Raw genomic sequence first — 20,680 nt, 5'->3', positions numbered from 1 at the left:
ACTTGTCTGCGCCTTGACCTGTTTCTAAAGGGCTTTAAGGATTGTTCAGGCTGCACATAAATATTCTGAAGTCTTCACTGATGGTTATTCCAAGTAGCTGGAGAACAGAAACTCTTTTTGCACTTGGGAAATGAGGTTGCTCCAGTGTTAACTCATGTCCTTTTGAGATGGGCACCGGCCAGTTCATCACTCGGGCTAAGAGTTCACAGCTGGTTTTGGTACTTGCTGAAGGTCAGCCAGGAAGGCAGCGATGGAGATAGGACCTCGCCATCCTGCTCCCGGCCTGTAGAGTTCTGGCCTGGGGAAGACAGCCTGTCTTCGAAAAAGAAAATAAAACAAAATGCAATGTGACTCCGTAAAATGAAAGTGAAAAGCGCTGAGCCTGTGCTTGTCACCGGGAAGGGGGTGGCAATGCAAATTATGCAAATACGGAGAACACTCAAATGGAAATGACAATGAAATACCAATAAAACAGATTAATATCCCTGAAACTGGGGGAAATGGGATGATCTCCAGTCTCGACTTAATGACTTTTCTAAAGAGAAAGTGGCAAGAGGACTGGTAAAAATGGTTTGGAGAAGAATTAAAATGAGCTTTGTAATGAAACTGTAAAATATAATTACAACATGTGAAAATTTTTAAATATTTTTTATAAGAAACAGTCAAATTCTTCACACAGAAGCAGCCAAGACATTTTGCAGCGGCTATCACTTTTACTGAAATCACATCATTTCATGCGATGGCAGAGTCCCTTGCCTGGGAAGAGAAAAGCTCTTAAAGTTGTCCCTTCTTTTTGAATAACAACAAATCCCATGGCAGCACCCAACTGGCAGAAAAATATTACAAAATATTTAAAGACATCACAGAACTGAGCCGGGTTGGGAAATTTTAATGATATCCAGGAAAACGCAGCTGGCTGTTTGCAGAGGCTTGGCACCCGGAGTCTTACGCTGGTGGAAAATAGGGGACTTGCTCCTCCCTGGCGATCTCCTGGGTGGGTTTAAAGCTGCTTTTTGCCTGGGTACAAAAGAGGGTTGGGGTGGGCATCGCCACGTGAGCGAAGCGGCGGCGGAGCTGATGTCTTTGGCCTGGCCAAGGCTGGGAGCTTTGATCAGTCTTAAACCAGCCTCTCACGTGGCACCTGATGGTGCACACCGTGTCTCGTAAATGTTGCTATGCACTAAAATAGGCTGGTTCCTGAAGCTGTTCTCTATTGTATTTTGCATGACGATAAGGCAGGCTCTGCGAGAAGGCAGGGCTGGTGCATTCACGGGAGATGTTCCCGTGCGAGAGAAGGGTGCCCTCTCATTCCTTTTTGAAATGCGGTATTTCAATAGACGCCGGTAGCCAAGGAAAATCTTAAAGCGGAGCAGCTACCAACACCTCTGCAGGAAAAGCCAAACAAAGACAGAGGCTGAAAGAAATCCCTCTGCTAGCAGATGAAAACTCGTCTTTGAAGGAAACTTTAAATAGACGCCAGCCAGCTCCAGCGCGCCAGGAGCCAAAGCCAAGTTGGGAAAAGGAAGGGGGGGAAAAAAGCCCCACCAAATGTCTCCAGCCTTGGAGGAAAGCAGCTTTCCCCCTCTGCAGTGAGCAACGGTGTTAGAGAAAGAAGCTCCCGAGCCCACTGGAGTCGCAGGATGGGAACGGGGGAAGGACTGGGACCAGGAGCCAACTGGCAGCGAAGGCTGGGAGAATATATTCCAGCAGCAGTGTTAATAACCAGCCTGTCTCTATTGCCCTTATTTCTCTTTCGGTTCGTTTTCTTCCTTTTGTTCATTTGATGGGGTTCCCCCCCCAGCTCCTCTCCCCTCTGAGCAATTACTGCCTGGTTTGTACAGCTGCTCTGCCTTCATTTCGCGGGGCGGCCAAATCCGGGAAAGCCCGGCAGAAGCTGCCGTGGCTGCCAGGGGAAGGCTGGGGGCCGCCGGGAAACAGGTCGGTCCCTCTAAATCTTCTCTTAGGATGCGATGGTTGGAGCGTCCTCTCCTCCCTTTTGCTGCTCGAGGGCATCGTGTTTTGGGGCAGCCTCTGCCCGTGCTGAGCAGAAGGCATCGTTCCAATTTTGGAGATGGCTCGGATTTATAGAAGGAATCGTAGTGGCTTTTATGAGGATATGGAAATGCAAAGCATTATTTAGAGGACCCTTTAACAGTGTCAAAGAGGGGAGAAAGGAAAGAGAACCCCTCCATCTAAGTAATAAAACGCCTTAGGAATACGTGAGCCACTCACCTCTATACATTCAGTAGTTGGGCTTTTTTTTCTTTCTTGTAAGTAATCATTCAAAAAGCAGAGATACAGCAATGGGAGCGGCTTGCAGGGAAGGCAGGGCTGGAGAAAGATACCCCAGAGGACTCAGCCTGGAGTATGTCCTTGCTGCACAACAGTTTGAAATATAGTATCAATTAAAGCTTCCCATTTTTACAGCCTGCAAAGAGGTTATATATGGTGTGGGTGGATGTTTGTATCTGGATACTTTAGTGGGAGAGGTAGGTGAGATCCTCCAGTGGTACAGAAGGAAGCAAGAGCTACATTTAGCTAGGGGCTTGTAGGGCTTTGTTTTATAAGTGAAAATAAAGGGCATAAAGCAGGTTTCTGTCACTTCAAAGACATCTCAGAGCATTCGCAACCTCCTTTCCTCCTCTTCTGAGACGCGTGCCAGAGAAGATGCGGTAATCCCTCGGGCTCAAACCTCGCTGAGCTGCGGACTGGGTGGTTTATGGAGGTCAGGAGCAGAGGCACCGCTTGGCAGGTGCTGTCCTCGCGGTGGGCTCTGCTCCGAGCTGCCCGCGTTTCTGCTTCAGCCCTCCTGCAAACGTGGATACATTCCCCCAGGATGAACGCTGCCCTGCAAGCAACGGGGGGAGGAAAGCAAATCCAGTCCCACCCTGTGCAAAGCCAGGAGAGCAGTAGGAGGTGGAATTGCCGGTCAAGATCATGCTTTGGGTTTGAGTGTCTGACAAGATGGCAGAGTTGGAGGAAACTTCTTTGTGGCTTCTTTTTTTTTTTTTTTTCTTTTAAGCTTCGTGTGTCTGCATCTGCCTGTCTGAACGATGACGCTCTGTGTTTGTCACGCAGCTGATCGGTAATTGTTTCATCTGAAGATTATTTCCTACCTTCCCCCCACCACTGTTTCCTCCAAGATGCCAGTGGAATTGGATGCTGCTATTAGCAGCTTGTGTTAATTTTCCCCGAAGATTGCCGGAGCTCTGCAGACTTCAATTGTTGGACTCGCAACAACTTCTCATTTTGGTTTTAATTAAATGCGTTGCTTTAAATTGTTTGCTTTTGACATCTCCTGCTCAATCTTCTGCAGCCCTCAGAGGTGACCAGGCATTAGCTTGTGTCCTCAGGTGCTTACCTGCACGTGTGCTCAGCACGTGCTGCACATGCGGTTGCAGAGAAATGAGCAGCGGGAGGTGGGGGACCGGCTGCCTCCCCATCCCGTTTTACAACAAGGAGAAGCTGGAGACGCTCTTTGATTTACACGTGAAACACCCCAGGTTTATACCAGAAGGATGGAGAAAGGAATCTGACCTCAAAGGTATCTCTCCAAGCTTTCAGAGGGATGCTGCCATCGGGGTACCCCACATTCTCCAGCTGGTCCCAGCCCCACCAGCCCCCTCTGAAATCAGCAGAGGGAATTGGCTGGCTTAAAAGAAGTTTTTTCTTGTGCTATTTTCTCCCCCTGGAGTCATTCTGCTGCAGAGGTGTCTGTTTTGCTGTATGGAGACCTGGGTCAGGGCTTCGGCAGAAGCCATACTTTCCTGTTGCAGACTTGGTGCCAGGTCTGGCTGCCCCGGACCCCGCATGTTTCTGGTAAGGTGGCCATGTTTGGGGGCAGCTTTACAGATTGCATTTAATTCCATCAGCTCTTAATCACCGGGTCACCTCCGTGTCTGCATTACAGCTCACGCCTGTTCCCGTGCCTGTTTGGCTGGCAAGAAAATGTGAGCAAATGGCTGCAGCGTTACCAGACATGAACTCTAAATATTAACATCAATTTATAAACTGTATCAGCGTGGATCAAAGGGATTCCAAGACAGTTTTATGGCGCAAACGCTCTTTGCATGAGGAACTAATAAGATTCTGGAGGCTGAAGTACATTATGTTTTTATCGTGCCTTTGATGGGCTTGTGATCCTGTGCTCGGCTCTTCCCTGTGCCGGCCTGGCTCCCGTGGCCACGTGCCTGCTGCAAGCGTGCCTGGCTGCCAGGGCAGCTTGGTTTGCAAGGGGAGGCAAATGCCTCTTCCTTTCTCCTTTGCAGGATTCATCGGAAAAAAGCCGGGGGGATTGGTGTTGAAATTTGGATGGTGTCAGCAGGGGCCAGTTCAGAGCTGGGAGTTGTTGCGTCCTGAGAGAGGCAGGATGCACCCACCACTGGGGAGGTGGCATCCAGCGCCTGCTGAGCTTCTACCAACACCATTTATCCTCTAATTTAGGAGGGATGGTGAGGGAAGACTACAGTAAGGCACAGCATCTTTGACCAACTAACCTGCTCCCTTCCCAGGTGGAGAGATGCAGACATTGACTTCTGCATCTGCAGGATGAGACCCTGCCTGCCTGCGGCGTGGTGGTGGGTCAGTCCCGGGAAGCTGGCTTAGGCCACGCTTGCTTTCGAACAAGAATTCATGGGATACTTGCAGCAGCTATGATGCAGCAATGCAGTGAGGATTTTTGGAGGCTGCATAGCTATAAGAACGTGCTACTTCACATTATCGTTCTCCCAACGAGTAGCATTGCTGATGTGCAGTCTCTCGGTGAGCGGGTGGTAGCTTTCCTCGGTCCTGTGGCGTATTAACTTTGCACATGCTGCCTCTTGGTTCTGTTTTCTGCCATCCTGGGAGGACATTGGGTCTTGGTGCTGGCTGAAAAATCTCCATTCACACACACACTTTATGTTTTTTAAAGCTTATCATAACTCATCTGTCATATACTTCATGGCGTGATTAGATTTAGTCTGGATTCCCCCAAATCCTTGTCCAATATCTAGAGAACATCACTGAGAAAGAGACCCAGGCTGGAGCATCGGAGTTGGGAGATATGGAGCATTAAGGAGAAGCTTTTCTTTAGGAGTCTAATTTCCATCTCGGTTATCGCTGGCCCAGATGCCTACTGAGGACGGAGATGTGCTGTTACTAATGCCTGCACAATTATATTGTCTAATTACGTCATGGGAGATCTTGTTGCTGCGTGAGCTTGACCACAAGGTAGGGGTGGGAAGATGCTGTCTCCCTTGGGTTTGGGAAAAGGTGTCCAAGTCATCACTTGCTGAATAAAGTTAAATCTGTGCGTTGCTTGTCAGAAGTTCAGCCCTGGCAAAATTGAGACCGACTGCCAAGAAAACCCAAAGAAAGAGTCTGTCAGCATGATCAAGAAAGTGCAATTTAACAATTAAAATGTAACCCTGCTCCTCCCACAGGAAAGATGCTTCTAGTCTGAGCTGTAATTACATACAGATTTGTATCACTAATTTGCTTCTGCTTTGCCAGAGTGAAAAAGCTCTGGCAGGATTGACAGTGTTTCTAAGGGATGGGGGTTTCTGGGTTTGATCATCAGCGGGTTGGGGAGCGCTGGCACGAGCAGCCCGCGGCGGCGGTGCAAGTAGTTCGTGTGCTGAAAATACATCCTGGAGTCAAGCACTGCGTGCGATATAAACTGTATGCATTTCGGCTGATGGAAAACTAAATGAAAGGCGTGTCTATAGGCTTTTGCTTTTTTAAAAACTTGCTATCGTAACTTTCTGTTTAGGCATTTCATCTTGTTCAAGAGCAAAACCATTTGAAAAGGAAGATGAAGTGGATAGCTTGAATTTTAACCCGGTGTGATACTGTCCCTGGTTTCAATTTAGAATGACGAATTAAGAGTTCGACTTTGAAGAATTTAAATTATTCCAAAATTACCAAGTTTTGCACTGAGCAGGAGAGGGGTGGTAAAGCTGAGCACCGCGCTAGTCTGTGGGTGCAATCCTGCACCCAGCCCGGTTTGCTTGCTTAGGTCAGTATATGTGTGTCCTGGAAATCCAACGTCTGGTTGGCTCTTCTGCATTTTCTGACAGAAATTTAAGAAGCAGAAGTTTTCATTCCCTGGGACCAGGGCAGGAGAGCGAGAGCTGATCCATGGAAGGAGCTGACAGGGCAGGAGTTTTTTCTTTGGGAAATGTTCTTTCAAGTTTAACAAGGGGAAAAAAAAGGTCTTTAAAGAAATCAAACAGGGTTATTCTTTGTACCTATAGAATGGACCAAGAGGGATAATCCTTCCTGTAGCATTTTGAAAAAAAAATTCTGTAACAAGATTATAATTGTACGATAGTATAGGGTTGGATACATTAATAGCAACCTGTAGTATGACCTCCCATGGCTTTCCAACACAAAATACTAATTTTAGATGAAAGGGAGTTTCGTTGGCCAAGATACAGCGAATGGACCAAAGAAGACAAAAAGAGCAGAGGGAGGAAGAAATAGAAATTCTTCAAAAAAATTATTTTTTGATCTCTTCCCTTGAAAACAAGAGAGAGTGAGAGAAAGGGAAAGCCAAACCCTTTTGGCTGCCTTTTGGGCTCTTTGTTCTTTTCCCTTGTTAGATATCTCTTCTCAGCTGTTTTATCCTGTTGTGTTCTGGAAAATGATTTTTGAAATGTCAAAACTTCAAGCCTCTTTTGTCAAGGCTTAAGCAGTTCCACTGAACTTTGAAGGAGACCCCAGCACGAGAGACGTGAACTTTTGCTGCTGCCTTAACTGATCTGGCTTTGATCAGCGTTGAAGAAGGAATCGGGGGAGAACACATGCATGCAAAAACCCAAACAAATCAATCCCCCGAAGTGCTGGTGGACCTCATGGAGCCAGGAGGCAGTTGTGTAGCCATGTACGGATGTTCTCCATGGCATTGCAATGCTGCTCTACCGCATAGACTGGCTCGTAAAGCCAACAGCACTCAAGGGACATGTCCTACAATGGGGGTTCCTGGGAGGAGGTGGTGGTGGTGGAGAGCTGCCATTTCGTTGTTGTATTCCCTTGTTTGGTTGACGGTTGCTTTACCCTGGGGCCTAAATGTCTCCATTTAAGCAGGGGTTCACCAAGTTTTTGAGTAGGAAGCTCAAAACTTGTGTCTAGGAGGACACCTAGGGGGGACGGGGTTAGCAGTAGAGGACAGCAGGGTGGACAGTCTCTCTGGGTCTTTGGAAAGTGTCTCTGCTGGGATCTGCTCCCGGGGTCCACAGGCAGCAACTGTAGGTGTGCATCAAACCTACAGGTAGGTTTGTAGGTTGGGTGCGGGTGTAGGGTGATTCAGTGGGATCTGAGGTCCTCGAGGCAGGTTTTCAGAGGGTGGTTTGGAGAGGGGTCTACCCCCCGCTGCCCCGGCTGTGTGAGCCCCTCAGGTTCCCTGTCACCCCCCTTCCCTCCACCTTGATTTCCCTCCATTGAGGAAACATTGGTGAAAACAAACCTGGCTGATGTTCCTGGCAAGCTAAAGATGTTTGAAACGGCTCTTGCTTAGAAAATGTTTGTTCTCGGTAGCTTCTAAAAGGATTTGATACTCAACCTGCCCTTTCCAAGCTTTTCAAGATGGTTTTGATAAGTGCGCGCTGGTGACTTTTGAAAACTGTTTTCTATGTGTGGATTCTTTGAAAATAAAGAGAAAAATTGTGTGAAAAAGGCTTTGAAATCTTCAGAATTTTAGCTTTCAAAATATTTGTAAAATGCCTTTTCCTGTTATTTTTTTCTCAGGCAAGCTATAAAGAGATCAAGGTTGGGATGTTTGTTTGTATTTTCAATGGGAGTGAAGGTGATGAGAGTGTTTGTGAACATCTCTAAAAATCTTACCCAGCTGAGCTGTGATACACTCAGCTTCAAAGATGTGAGAAGTTTCCTTGCTGGAGTTGTCCCCTCCTTCCTCCTAGGAAGGAAGGAAAGTGTTTACAATTAACTAAAACCTTTAATTTCTCCAGGTTGGGTTTTTTTATTTCTTAGACTGAAGTAGAAAAGCCTCCATTTTAGACTGAACTTGAATTCAGGGATTTTGGATTCAAATGTTTTCACTTCTGCTTTTTTTTTTTTTTAAACTTTTGATATTAAGGATGATTTCTCAATCAGACTTACTACAATCAAAATAAGTAATTAATCTTGAAAATGCCAGGACTTTTTTATTTAAGTTACAGTTGCATTAGATTTGGGAAGGTCTTTCTCTGTACAGAATATGGCAAAGCTTGATCAATTTGCAAATTATTTCAAGTTTCCCAAATTTGTGGTTTTACGTGGACACCAAACTTCTGCTGAAAGAGAAGTTACTGGCTCCTCACTGGGTGTCACATTTCGGTGTTGATTTAGGAGGTACTTCCATAAATAGATAGGGTTTGGGTTTTTATACTTCCAGCAGCAAACAAGCTGGGTTATCCAAAGAAGATGAAAATTTGGCAGCAAGGCCATGAATGTTCTTCCTCCTCAGCTCAGCACGTGGGGCTGGTGGGGAGCTCCAGAACTCACCCCTCCATCGCCCACCCCGACCATGGCGTCCCCGCCGTGTAGCAGCTCCTGGGCCAGGATGCTCTGCCAGCTCGAGTCACCTTCGTCTTTACGAATACCAATTATATGACTATTTTACGTCTGATTTGCTTCCGTTACTTTCAGGCTGGCTGTATTTTAACTAGAAGTGGGGTTCATTACGTAGGGATTTAATCGAGGGCTCTTCAGTCTTCGGGTGCAGAGGGAGTTGTCTGTAGCTGAGCCTCAAAATGTGCTTACGTGCCTCCCAAGCCTCGCTCTTTATTAGGGAACTACAAAAATAAGGAAGAAAGCAAGACTGACGGGTTACTGTATAGACACGTACACATAGCAAACACTCCCAGTGGGTTCATGATGCATTTCTGGTTGGTAAGATAAACCAGCAACAGTTATCGTTGGTATTTAAAACTATCTTTAAATATTCATGGAAAAGAATGATAATTAGAAATAAAATTACGGGGCTGTAAGGTACTTCTTTGTGCTCAGTGTTTCGATGCTTTCCACTGGTGCTGTGGAGTTTACCCAGCAATTCACTGCTGCCGTGTGTCTGATTGAGATGTATCCTGCAGCCCTGGTGATGCAGGCTCCTGCCTTGCTGTGTCTCCAGAGCAGCTGGATCCTGGATGTCTAATTTTCATTTGCTTGAACAGTCAGTAGCTTGGCAGCCTCCATTGGCTGGGAGTGTAGAGATGCGTCTGTCAATATGTTTATGGTGTATAAACGGTGTAAGTGTCGAAGATCTGAATTCATGTGAAATTAGGGCCCAGATTTGTATGGTGCTGAGATCTCAGGATGCCTCAAAATGGGGTCGCTCACTGGGGTGCTTGACTTCAGGCTTTGCTTTTTTTAATCCTCTGCGTGGATAATGTGGCATGGGATGAGGTTTAGAAGGGATCCTTCTTGCTAAAGTGTCAGTGATTCTCTTCAGAAGGAAATCAGGAGTTTGTGTTCAAGCAGGTTCACGTGGGGTGGTTGCTGCTATGGTTTTTTTGTCCTGCTTTTTTAATTGCTTGGCTTTCATTGAGCTAAGATCTTATGCAGTGCTTAGAAAAATGATGTCCCAGTCCTTTTCTAAGTGATACAAGCCCAAAAGTTTCATGAAAATACACCCTGGATCTATAGACTTGCCATTCTTGGGTGATCACTAAGAAGGATTTGAATCTTCAGATAGTGGTTGCAAATTTTGCTCACGTTTGCAAGTCCTAGCGCTTAGTGGAAGGATGGCTGTGGGTTCCTGGGCTACCTGGCAGTTCCCCTTGCCCACTCCTCTTTGAAGGTTTCTTCTCCCCTGTTTTTAGAGGCTTTTACCCTGGTAACTTCTGCAAAACACCACTTAATGGCAGAGGTTTTTTGGCTCCCCTCTGATCTGTGCAGCACTATTATGGAGGCAGTCTTACAATCAATGTAATTGAAGATCAGAGTTAATGAGGACCTCTGCGCCTGCAAAATCCCCCAAGCGATGCTGGGCCTCAGATGTTAGATAAGGAAATGATTGGGCTGAACTGAAAATCTATTTGGCTAATTAGATGATGCATATTCCCAGATGCCAGTGGGGAAAAAATACGTTTCACAAAATAAAGAAACACAAGATTTTGTAAGAAAAGATTTTTGGCAGGAATTCACTTCTAACTCTCAGAAGGGAGAGGGTGAGGGAGTGTCTCTGATACGAGACCACTCATATGAGAAGTTGTGTGTTGAGCCAATTCACTCACCTTCAACTAAAGAACTGAAGTGGGAACAGCCCGTGCTGCTGCTGCCCATCTGGGTCCTGAGCCTGGCATCCAGGCATCTCGTGGACACCACCTGCATGAGCTGGGGAAGCGATGCTCCAATCTGACGGATCAGAATCGTTACATTGGTCCATATTTCTGCAGAGATCTGAGAATCAAATCCAGTATCTCGTGATGCTGAATAGGGTAGGGGTAGGGGTAGGTGAGTGTCTGGACAGAGGAGTATTCCAGCTGGTGGACCATTTGTTGGGGCACATTTGTATGGAGAGGAATGATCAAATGAAGTTCTTTGGGTCCAAGTGTTGGTGAACTTGGTATTATTTTGCTGATCTTGACGTCACAGCAGCTCCTGAGGAGTAGAGTGTTCTGATATTGGGCCAAAACGCATGTATGTTTGTTTGTTTGTTTAATTTTTACACTCACTTAATGCACTTTTTTCCCACCCTCCAGGCAGCAGCTTCGTTGTGAGCGAGGGGAGCTACTTGGATATCTCTGACTGGCTTAATCCAGCCAAGCTGTCCCTGTACTATCAGATCAACGCCACGTCCCCCTGGGTGAGAGACCTCTGTGGACAGAGGACCACTGATGCCTGTGAACAACTGTGTGACCAAGAGACAGGTAAGGGAGGCCGGGGAAGAGTGAAGACCTTGCAAAACTTGGAGATGTAAGGGAGAAGGTTTTTCTCTGGGTACTTCAATGCCCGCTCGGCTCACCTCTGCATTAGCCTGGTGTTAGGCACAGAGGACCAAGAGGTACGAGCAGGGTTACACAGCGGTGACCCCCATCAGCAAAGTATCAAGGCGGGCACAAGGATGGGGATTCAAAATGGTGGACCTATCAGTTCTTTGGTGTGGCAGTTGCAGGCACGTAGAGTTTATCTGCTTCTAAGTTGTGCTATTTTGCTGTCCGGTCTGGAACACCTACTTGTGAGCTTGCCCTATCTCCAGCCCTTTTTTTTTTTTTGACCAGTCCACCACAGCACTACGTTTCCCATTAGTGCTCCTGCCTGATGGTCACCTAGGTTGGATCTCTCCTCCAACCCGTCCTCGTGGAGTTCTGAAGTCTGCCATCTTTCCTCATCTGTAAATGACCTTTTTGCTGAGCATGTTCTGCTTGCACGCGAAGGCTGCCTCTGTGAGGCAGCAGCCAGCCCTGCTGGGACTCTGAGATGTGGGGCCGGGCAAAGGAGAAGTGTCACCTTTCGTTCTGGCCCACGTGCTCCTGGGTGACAAACGAGGATCCCGCAGTGAGCCGGGAACACAGAAAACAGCAAATGTGCAACGAGTGAATGAAGGCAGGGGGTCTGCGTGGGTGGGAAATAAGTATGTGACCCCAGCCAACGGCTGGCCCTCAGGAAGCGACATCTCCTCAGCTGGTGCGGGTGACAGGACCTTGCACGGGAAGGTGGCTCGGGGACTGTGCTGGTTTTTCATAACACAGAGTGTGCCATGCCCTCTGCAGCAGTGAGCGTTGCTCCTGCTCCCCAGTGCCTCGCCTCGGGTGGGACGCCTTCTTGGTGGTACGGAGACAAGTGGCCCTGTTGCGCCTGTGGTGCTCTGCATCTAAGGAGCATGCAACGCCCCCGTCTCCTTGCAGAGAAGTACTGTTCCCAGGTTAGCCCTGGCTCTCCGTGTGAGCCACTTCCCTCCTCTCTAAGGGAGGGAAAATGAGAAAATGAGAGTCTCTGCTACCTGTGTTTGTGCATGAGACTCGTGGCTGCGAGTAGGGATGTTGGTTTCTGGTTTTGCCAGGGGCTTTGAGGAGGGATGGCTCACAGAGGAGAAGGCTTTTTCTAAGCCTCCTACTGCCACAAACTGTGCTGTTAATACATGGCACCTTGAGAGGAAGAAACCCTCCTGGGTCATGAACACACTATGAACTAGCGAGGGTGACCCTGTTCTCATCCCTCCCTGCTCAGCTGAGATGCAAATACTGAACTTGGTCTCAAAAATCCATTTTCCTGGTCAAGACAACGTTCTTTTTTAGTACTCCTGTTTCTGAAGGCTTGTCTGCACGGAGGCACTGGCAGGCATCGCTGGAGCAGGATAATTACCTGGATGAATTCCCCATGTAGACAAGCCCTGGTCATCACCTACAGTCCCAAGGAGGTCTGGGAGGTGGCAGCAGCCACCCTGGCAGATGGAGATGATGCAGGAGGAGGCTCTTCTCATCCAGATGTCACAGAGCTTCAGGTTCCTGGAGGCTCTTCTCATCCAGATGTCACAGAGCAGAAGGATCATTTCAAGCATTGGTGAAATGAAGCCACCTCTGCAGGAGAGGGAGGATGCGTTCAGCTCTCCCCTGGTTCAGGGGAAGAGGAGAGAAAAAAACCTGTGTCCAACAGAAACCGCGGGGAGACCATGTGAAGCCAGACAGTGACTTCCCCACTGGAAGAGCCCCGTGGCTCTGCTCGCCAGCCCCATGCCATCCTTGGCACCGAGCAGAGCTGGTTTAATCCTTGCATGGCCTCCGCTGTGAGGAGCGGCTGTTTTCCCAAGCTGGCCCAGCTGCTGCTCCCCTTGCGTCCCCAGCTTGCCAGAGCAGCTTGTCGCTCTCGCTGGATGCCCCGTGCTTGAGCAGGATGTGTCAGATCACGTTTGCAGGGAAGGGAGCGATGCTCGTTAGCCCAGGAGGTGCTCTGCTCCAGCACCGCGCTGGATCCTAACCTCGCCAGCTGCTCTGCAGCTCCTGTCCCTGGTTCCCATCCTCCCTGCTATACCCATGGTGGAAGGTGAGGGCAGAGCAGCCTTGACCTGAACCTTCAGGTTCCTCATCTGAAATCTGTCAGTCGGCTTCTTCCCTCTCTCCCCAGCCTGGGAGTTTGCACGTGGATAAAGCAAAACCTTTCTCCAGTCTATGCCAGTTGGATCCGTAGGGGTAGAGCAGGACTGGCGGGTGGGGCTGCTGATTTTCAGAGCCTAAATCTAGGACTCCCTTAAGAGGTCCAAATTTCACAAGAGCTGAGCAACTACCCACTGAAAATCAGGCCTTTGGAAGTATCTATTTGACACCCTACCCCAGGACATAGCCCCAGGCACCACTTACATTCATCACCGTTGACCAGCCTTTAGCTGGTGAGAAGTTTCCATGCCAGGCTGGGAGGAGGATGTAACTCCGTGATGCACTGCATGTATTTTTAGATTTATTTTTATTAATGTCATTCTATTTTTAAGGGTGATTTATTTTTATCACCGTGAGAGAGGCAGGCCTGTGGTTTTACTATGGGACATAAATCCTACCCAGATTTCAACCTTTTCAGGTCAGGGATTTTATCATCTCTGCGAGCATCCCAAGCGATGGGTGCTGGGGGTTTCCCCTGCCCTCTGTTCTCTCGGGCTGGGCGAAGCGTCCATGAGGAGGATGGACTGAGGTTTGTCCTGTCTGGAGGATGAAAGCCTTGAAGGTTTCCCCTGTGAAGAGCAGCAGAGCCAGCTTTGAGGTCCTACAGCACATTTATAGCTAATCTGATTTCAGCCTTACCCTTGGAGCCACTCTCTGTGGCAGTGTGGATACAGCCTTGTCCCAAAGCATCCTTGCCCCTAGGTGTAGGCAGACCTCTGTGGGCAGGACTCGTCCTCAGTGGCAGTGCCACGGGTTCCTGGCAGATGTTTGGACAGAGGCCCCCAGGTCACGTATGCTCTGTCTGGTGAGACTCGAGCTCTTACCCCTTCCCAGCGCTGAAGGACCTCTTCTGGGCTGGAGTTCTATATAGGATCTGTCCGTACAATGTGCTGGCTCGTGACTCCAGCCACCAAGTACTACTTCAGTACGAATAAGAATCCACACTGAAAACGGAGGCTCTGAAACACTAGGAAATGCCAAAATACATTTTGCTTGCCTGACCTTAATTTGCCTTCCCTTGTGCCTTTGCCGTGTGACTCACTCTTTAATTAAATGATTGCTGCCCCCTGACAAATTTCAAACCTGCGTTGCAAAGCACCAGCTCATCAGAGCTTTTCAGAGGGAGCACCAACATCTGCACATGAGCAAAATATCACCTTTCTCCTTCCCCCCTGCCTTGGAAACGGCCAAGCCGGTTGGTCTGGAACGTGACTGCAAATGCATAAGTAAATGGATGCTGCTGAGGGTCTTCCCGCTGCAGACGCTACACGGTGGCCGTGCCCCAGCTGCCACGTCGGATGGGACAGGTACCTCTCCGGGGTCAGGATGCAGTCCTCGGCTGAAGAGGTTCAGCCAAAACTCTCCATCCTCTTGGCAGGTGCTGACTGTGCTGCTTGAAGCAAGAACGGGGAAGGTTTCTCATCTTCTGGGACTTGCAGTCAACTCTCCTCACTCTCCGTGTTTTGGACAGATGTGGAGTATGTTGCCAGCGCCGCCACTCGTACCATGTGCTGGGATACCTCTGCGTAAAATCCAGGAGCGCTGCTGTTTCACTGACCTCCTTTACCAGCACCGGTAACATTTATGAGAGCCTCCGTTTTCAGCGACATATGCAAATCCTGATTTGTGAGCACAATTACCTGCTTTGTATGCACAAAACTGATTCACATGTACATTCTGTGGGCATCGCTTAAGAGACCTGCTGGAGAATCAGTCCCTTAGGGCCAAATGCTGGAAAAAACAGCCTCTGATTTTGTGCTGTCAGGCTTGCCAGAGCAGTGGCATAAACGAGATGGATAGCTACCTTGATTAGCAGGTGCAAATGTGTTGAATTTTTTTTTCCCCATCTATAAATCAGGCACTTCTCCATTGAAATTCTCTCCTTTGCATCCACAATTGATGGCACCCCCCAAAGCAGTAGGCACACGCTTGTAAGGACCAAATGAGATGTGGTAGCGAAGGGTCTTTTCTGGAAATTGGCAGGAGGGAAAAAAAGGGTTTCCATCATCTTCCAAATGGGCTAGTTTGTCACCAGAGCCGCAGATGGTGATCCTGTCTGGGTAGGACAGGGGTCTTGCGGGCAGGAGACAGATGAAAGTAATTTTTAAACAGAACCATTTTTTAAAGGCAACCTGTTAAGGGGATTTGGAGGTTCCTGAGCTGAGCATGTAAATCAGGAGATGACCAACCTTGGTGAGGGTGTATTCATGTTTATGAAAACAACCATTTTCTCCGATAGTTCAATTTAATATCATGCAGCTTTTGTGCACATCAAGTAATATTTGTTTGTTCTTGCGCACTTCTGCTATTTTTGCTGTTGGAGGAGCCTAGTGTCTTTATTGACTTAGACTTTTATAAGATGAGGTTCTGTCTCTCTAAGGTATGTAGTTTAATAACTTGGTCAAAAACCATGTAATATACGATTTCTTTTCCTGTGGCGGCACAGCTTGCCTTGTGCACCAAGCAGGGCAGGAGGCAGTTAACTCCCAAGCTTTGGGCTGAAGTGTTATACATAAACAGCAATCAAAATGCATGCCTGCAAGGGGGCTGAGTTAAGGTTATCTGCACTGTCTTTACGTTCTTATTTTCTGCCAGTAGAGTGTTTAATCCTGCAGCTGCTAATGTTCTTGTAATGGCATTTCTGTGCTTGTCTAAAGACCACGGAGAGGGGGGAAGAGGAATGAGTTTTGCTGTACGGAGCTGCTCCTGGGCCCATCTCCCCGGCTTGACCCATCCCACCAGTGCTGCAGGAGGTGGCTTCTCACCCCACCATGGTCAGCTCTGGGACAGCAGTCACCCCAGAAGATGACAGCCATGGCACTGTGGACTGTCCACCCTCGGGACCTCTCGCTGCTTCCTTGCATCAGCCGCACACTGTGCCCAGGGAGAGCTTCCTCGGCAGCTGAGCAGATGATAATGAGAATAACATCCGTGCAGAGCGTAAACCCAGACGCAATCCTCAGAAGTTAAGCTTGCGCTTAAGTGCTGTGATGGATCTGGGTGAAGAGGGTGCCTTGCACCGAGGGGAGAGGAGGGATAACTGTCAAATTTACTCCAGGTTTTCCCTCCGTACTCTGTGCCAGGTTGGCCGGGCAGGAGCCACCTTCCCTGTCTCGTTCCTTGAGAGCTAAACTGCATTTACTGAAATTGCATTTCTCGTCAGGATGAAGCGGAGACCCAGGTTTGGAAAGCACCATCCCCAAAGGCCAGGAGCAGCAGATAGCAAGGGCAAGAAGAGAAACTTTTCAGAGAGCTTTACCGGGAGCTGGTGCTGCCGCTGTGGTTGTTGGAGGAGCCACGGCCTCGGACAGGGGCCAACCTGATTAGAGGAGCAGCTCTCTGAAGACGCTTCACTTGTTAATTGAAGTTGGGAATTTAATGAACTATTAAGACCCTTGTTCATTCTCGCCTGTGTTTAATTTTCTCCGAATCTCTTTCTCGAAAGAGGCCCTTGCTCTGCCATCCCACAGGGGCACAGCAAACTCTTTAAGGATGGGTTTTGTTGCAGGGTTTTTTAACTTTCCTCTCATCTGTACCTCTGTTGACGGGAAACCCTGGTGCCAACCGTTGTGCAAATGTGTGTCTTGTCCCGTCCCTGGCGAGCTCACCCTTGTCATTGCACCGCTGGGAGCTGCTCCTCCCGGGGGAGCTGCAGCGGGGCACCTGAGCAGCTGTGAGATGCTGTGCTTGCACCCCCAGCAGCCAGTTTGAGGCCAGCACGGGGAGTGCTGCTAGCAGATAGCTTGGTGTTTTATTGTTTTTATTTAGGCCAGACTGCAGGCAGAGAAACTCCCGCCTGCGGGAGGACTTGGTGGCTGAGATTTCTCGTGCAGTTCCCAGGGTTTGCATTTCCCTGGTAGAGTGATCATCCCTGGGCAGGAGGGCTGGCAGCAAGGAGGGGTGTTGCTGTGGGGGGCCCACACAGGCACCTCCCTGTGGGTTATCACAGCTCTAGGGTGGGGTGCAGGGCTGCAGCCAAATCTGCCTGCATGGTGGTTCCTGTAGGCAGGGAGGGACACGGGCCAAGGCAGCGAGCATCGCACGTGGTTTGGAGACAGCGGCGGGGACCGTCAGGCCATGCTGTGCCCCCGAGGGAACGCTGCAGCCTCCTCTTACACCGAGGGTCCGGGGTGCTCCGCAGTGGTGAGGAGGCTCTCTGCCTGTGAGAGATGCCCATGGGGCCAGAGCATGCGCTTCAGATGGCTGAAGGACATGGGGCTTGATTCGCCCTTGTCAAACTTTCTGCGGGTGCTGGATGAAGAGGTGGTTCCTCCGCCAGGAGCTCAGAAACCTTTCACAAAGGATAAATCGATGCAGTGCTTCCTCTGGACGAGACTGTGAGGCCTCGACAGCTTCATTACAGGAGGTTTGTGGCCATGGCCATTGGAAGGATGGGGTGACTTGTGTTGATCTGTTGGTGGCTTGTGCCACACAGCTGGTGCTCAGGGCTGCTGCTGGTGGTCCTGGGCATTGCCACCACCTTGGAAGGGACATGTTGGGGGACAGCAGAGCTGGGGGTAGCACGGGGTGTCCCACATGGTGGCAGGAGGCAGCCCATGAGCCCAATGTGGGAGCACCCAGGTCCCCTCTGCCCTGGCGGGGGCTCCTGGGCAGCAGCTCCTGCTGTGGGCAGTGGTGACGACAAGGGGACATGGCCCTCACCAAGCACCAAGCTGGAGGCTGGGACAGCAGCGCCCGGGCAGGAGATGCTGTTTGCAGCCGCCTTTGCTCCTGGCGAGGGGATTTGGGCCATGCAGCTCGAGCTGCTGATGGGGGCGAAGGCTTTGCATCCTGGCAGCAGGGAAGGAGGGGGACCCTCCAGTCCTCCCGCTTCGGAGCAAGCTGGTAACCCTGGAGATGGCTCTGTGCTTGCCCAGAAGAGAGGGGCTTTGTGCGGCAGCCCCGCAGCAAACACTGGTGCAGTCAGGGCAGGCAGCCGCTGCACTCAACGGCTGCCTCTGTTCGCCAAAAAATGCTCGGCCTCGGCTTGCCGCCCGGCGCCTACCTCTCTCTGCAGACCCTTTCTCCTCCTGTGCCACGGTGGGTGGGAGGAGGAGAAGCAAGAGATGGTGTTGGAGGGACAGCTGTGCTGGAGCTCGCCCCGCCGCTGGGATGGCGACTCTGTGGGGAGGATGACCCAGCTGGGCTGTGGAGCTGAGGGTGGCTGGGGAAGTGGTGCTGCAGCTCCCTGGCTTGCTGGCACCGAGGGTGCTTTGCTGGGGCAGCCGTGTCCCCTGGTGTGTGTCCCCAGAGAGGAGGGTCCGCCCTTGGGTGCTGATCTGAAAAACTGGGGCCAGGTTGTGCATCACTTGGGGTGGGAGAGGCAGCCCCGAAGCAGGCGTGAGCATGTACGTTCAATGCTCACGCAGGTCGAAAGGCACGTGTTTGTAGCCCTGCAGCCTCCGGGAACAAACTGCCACCCCAGCTGGGGTTGGGACTTGTCCCTAGGACTGTGCTTTCATGGCAGGGGCATGGCCCCAGCACAGCAGGGCGTCCCTCCGGGATGAAGGCAAATGCCAGGGGTGGAGGTGCTGCCGTGGAGAAGGGAATCATGGACACCGGCAGTGCCAGGAGAGGGTTGATGAGCCACAGGTTTGCTCCACCACTGCCAAAGCCCCTCTGGCTCCTTAAATAAAAATGCCAATGACAGCAAAGAGCAGCTTCCCCGAGAGCACAGGGACTCTGGGAGCCTCCGCTTTGTGCTGCGCACTGGGCGTGTGGATTAGGGGGATCTTGCAGCATTATCACTGCAGATTGCCTCTCTCCCTAACGAGGCTAACAGGATTACCCTGGCACGCTGGTGGTTCGTTCCACAGCCCTGCTCTGCTGCTCCCCAGGCAGAGCACGGGGACAGCCAGGAAGATGCGGATGCAGCATGAGACCCCGTTTCCCCTTTCAGGAGGAGCAGCAGCACGGTACAGTGGGCAAAATGGAAGAATAGTTCTGCAACTTCCAGCTTAGATATAAAAAAAAAAAGAGAACTAAAGCCTCCAGCTGTGCTGGTTGAGATGCAGCAGGGGCTGGAGGGCTGTTTTCCTCCACGTACTTTGCTTTGCACCGTGCCTGTGTCACTGGAGATGATGAGCTCGAATGTGGCTTGCGTTATATTCGTTTCCTTCAGGCATGAGAGAGCCTCAGCGTGGGCCAACCCTGAGCCAAAAGCCACGGATGCTAACAATGCTAATGATGGCTGCAGACTGCTCCAGCCCTGCCCTTCTGCAGCTCCAGCACTAAAGCTGGTGTGAAGCATGGGCAATGCGAGAAGCCCTTTGCTCAGAAACGGGCAGAGGAAGGTCATGTCTGCACACGGAAACCAGGTCGATGTGCCCTTAGCTTGCCCCGTTCCTCCAGGTCAGGCTCCAGCTCCTTCTCACTTCCCAGCTGAGGGCAGGAGTGATGCCTGCAATGTCGTGGGGCCAAAGGGAGCTCGAGCTGCATGGCCGCTTCTCCAGGTGCCACAGGCTGGGCTCCCCGCTCCTGCCCGCGTAGCCGCCCATTGCCTTGCTGCGTGTGGCTCTGCGTGGCACTTTGGGCTCAGCTGCCAGTAGTGTCCTCCACCAGCCTCCATGGGGATGAAGGCACAGCAGGAGGGAGGTTGCAGGTGAGACGTGGTTGGGGATGTGTCCTCCTGGTTCAGACAGAGGTTCAGGTTCACCTTCCCTGAGCAGAAACCAGCATGGAGACCCCATGTCACCTGTAATTAGTCATGGCAGCGCAGCCTTTGATGAGATTTTGTGTAAGTGGAGAGAGGGGAGCAGGGGAGGATGGAGAGCAGTGCTGTGGGTGCTGCTGTGTTCCCATGGCCTCAGCGCTCCCCTCGCCCTTCCATGTAGCTGCACGTGTCCCATGAATAACATGTTTTCTGAGCCTCCTGCTGGACCTGCAGTGTTGCATTTCCCGGTTTATGCACCTTGTCTCTGCAATGGCAGAGGTGCTTCCTCCCCCCCCAAGTGTTTTGTTAAATAACACACTGGAAATATAACATGGGACCTCCAGAGCTGAGTGAGCAGCGATCCTGGCTTTCGCTGTAACAGTTCAAAATTTGCCGTGGATTATCCGACGCAATTTGTGGGTTATGAATCTGAAGGAGGAGGAAGGACCGCACACACCTGTGTTTCTACCATGGGCAGGGTGCGGGTTGGTGGCTGCGGAAATAGGATGCTTGTCACAGCGGTTTGTAGATCCTGGTTCATTTGGCCTCCCGCAGCAGCTGAACGCTGCGCGGAGGCGTGTGCAGGACCTGCGGAAATTGCATCCAGCTTCAGGTGCCGTTATTTGTCAAATTTGGTTATTTTGGTTGACTCTGGCTTTAAGCTCAGGTTGAATCCTAACAGCGCAAGCGATGCTGAGCGGATAACTTCACTCGTCTCAGAAGCACGCGGGATTTAGTAGCTCTGAACAGGGGCGTTGTTTTGGCTTTTGATGGTTTGGTTTTTTTAACTGCACGTTGAAATCTGCTCTTTAGAAAATATACTTACCCTGAAGAGGAGTTAGAGGTATGGGAACCCCCGTTCCTGCCGCTCCAGGGACTTTACCGGGTGTTTCCCTGTCCATGGGGATTAGCCTGGCTGGCTCAGCATCCTCCCTGGCTCACCATCGCGCCTGGG

The 20,680-nt window shown here is 50.3% G+C and overlaps 1 protein-coding gene across 1 annotated transcript in view; it reads left to right on the top strand.

Annotated features, from left to right (window-relative positions):
- The window catches only part of ASTN2 (astrotactin 2), a 315,832-nt gene that overhangs the window by 85,411 nt on the left and 209,741 nt on the right, over positions 1–20,680 (top strand). Inside the window, exon 6 of the mRNA XM_009282254.1 lies at positions 10,683–10,850. Coding sequence (XP_009280529.1) covers positions 10,683–10,850 — 168 coding nt within the window. The remainder of the gene's footprint in view (positions 1–10,682; positions 10,851–20,680) is intronic.

This window comes from Aptenodytes forsteri, unplaced genomic scaffold (genome assembly GCF_000699145.1).
Source record: "Aptenodytes forsteri isolate BGI_AS27 unplaced genomic scaffold, ASM69914v1 Scaffold325, whole genome shotgun sequence".
Classification (NCBI taxonomy): domain Eukaryota; kingdom Metazoa; phylum Chordata; class Aves; order Sphenisciformes; family Spheniscidae; genus Aptenodytes; species Aptenodytes forsteri.
The sequence above is the reverse complement of the archived record's forward strand: the minus strand, read 5'-3'. Positions and strand labels throughout refer to the sequence as shown.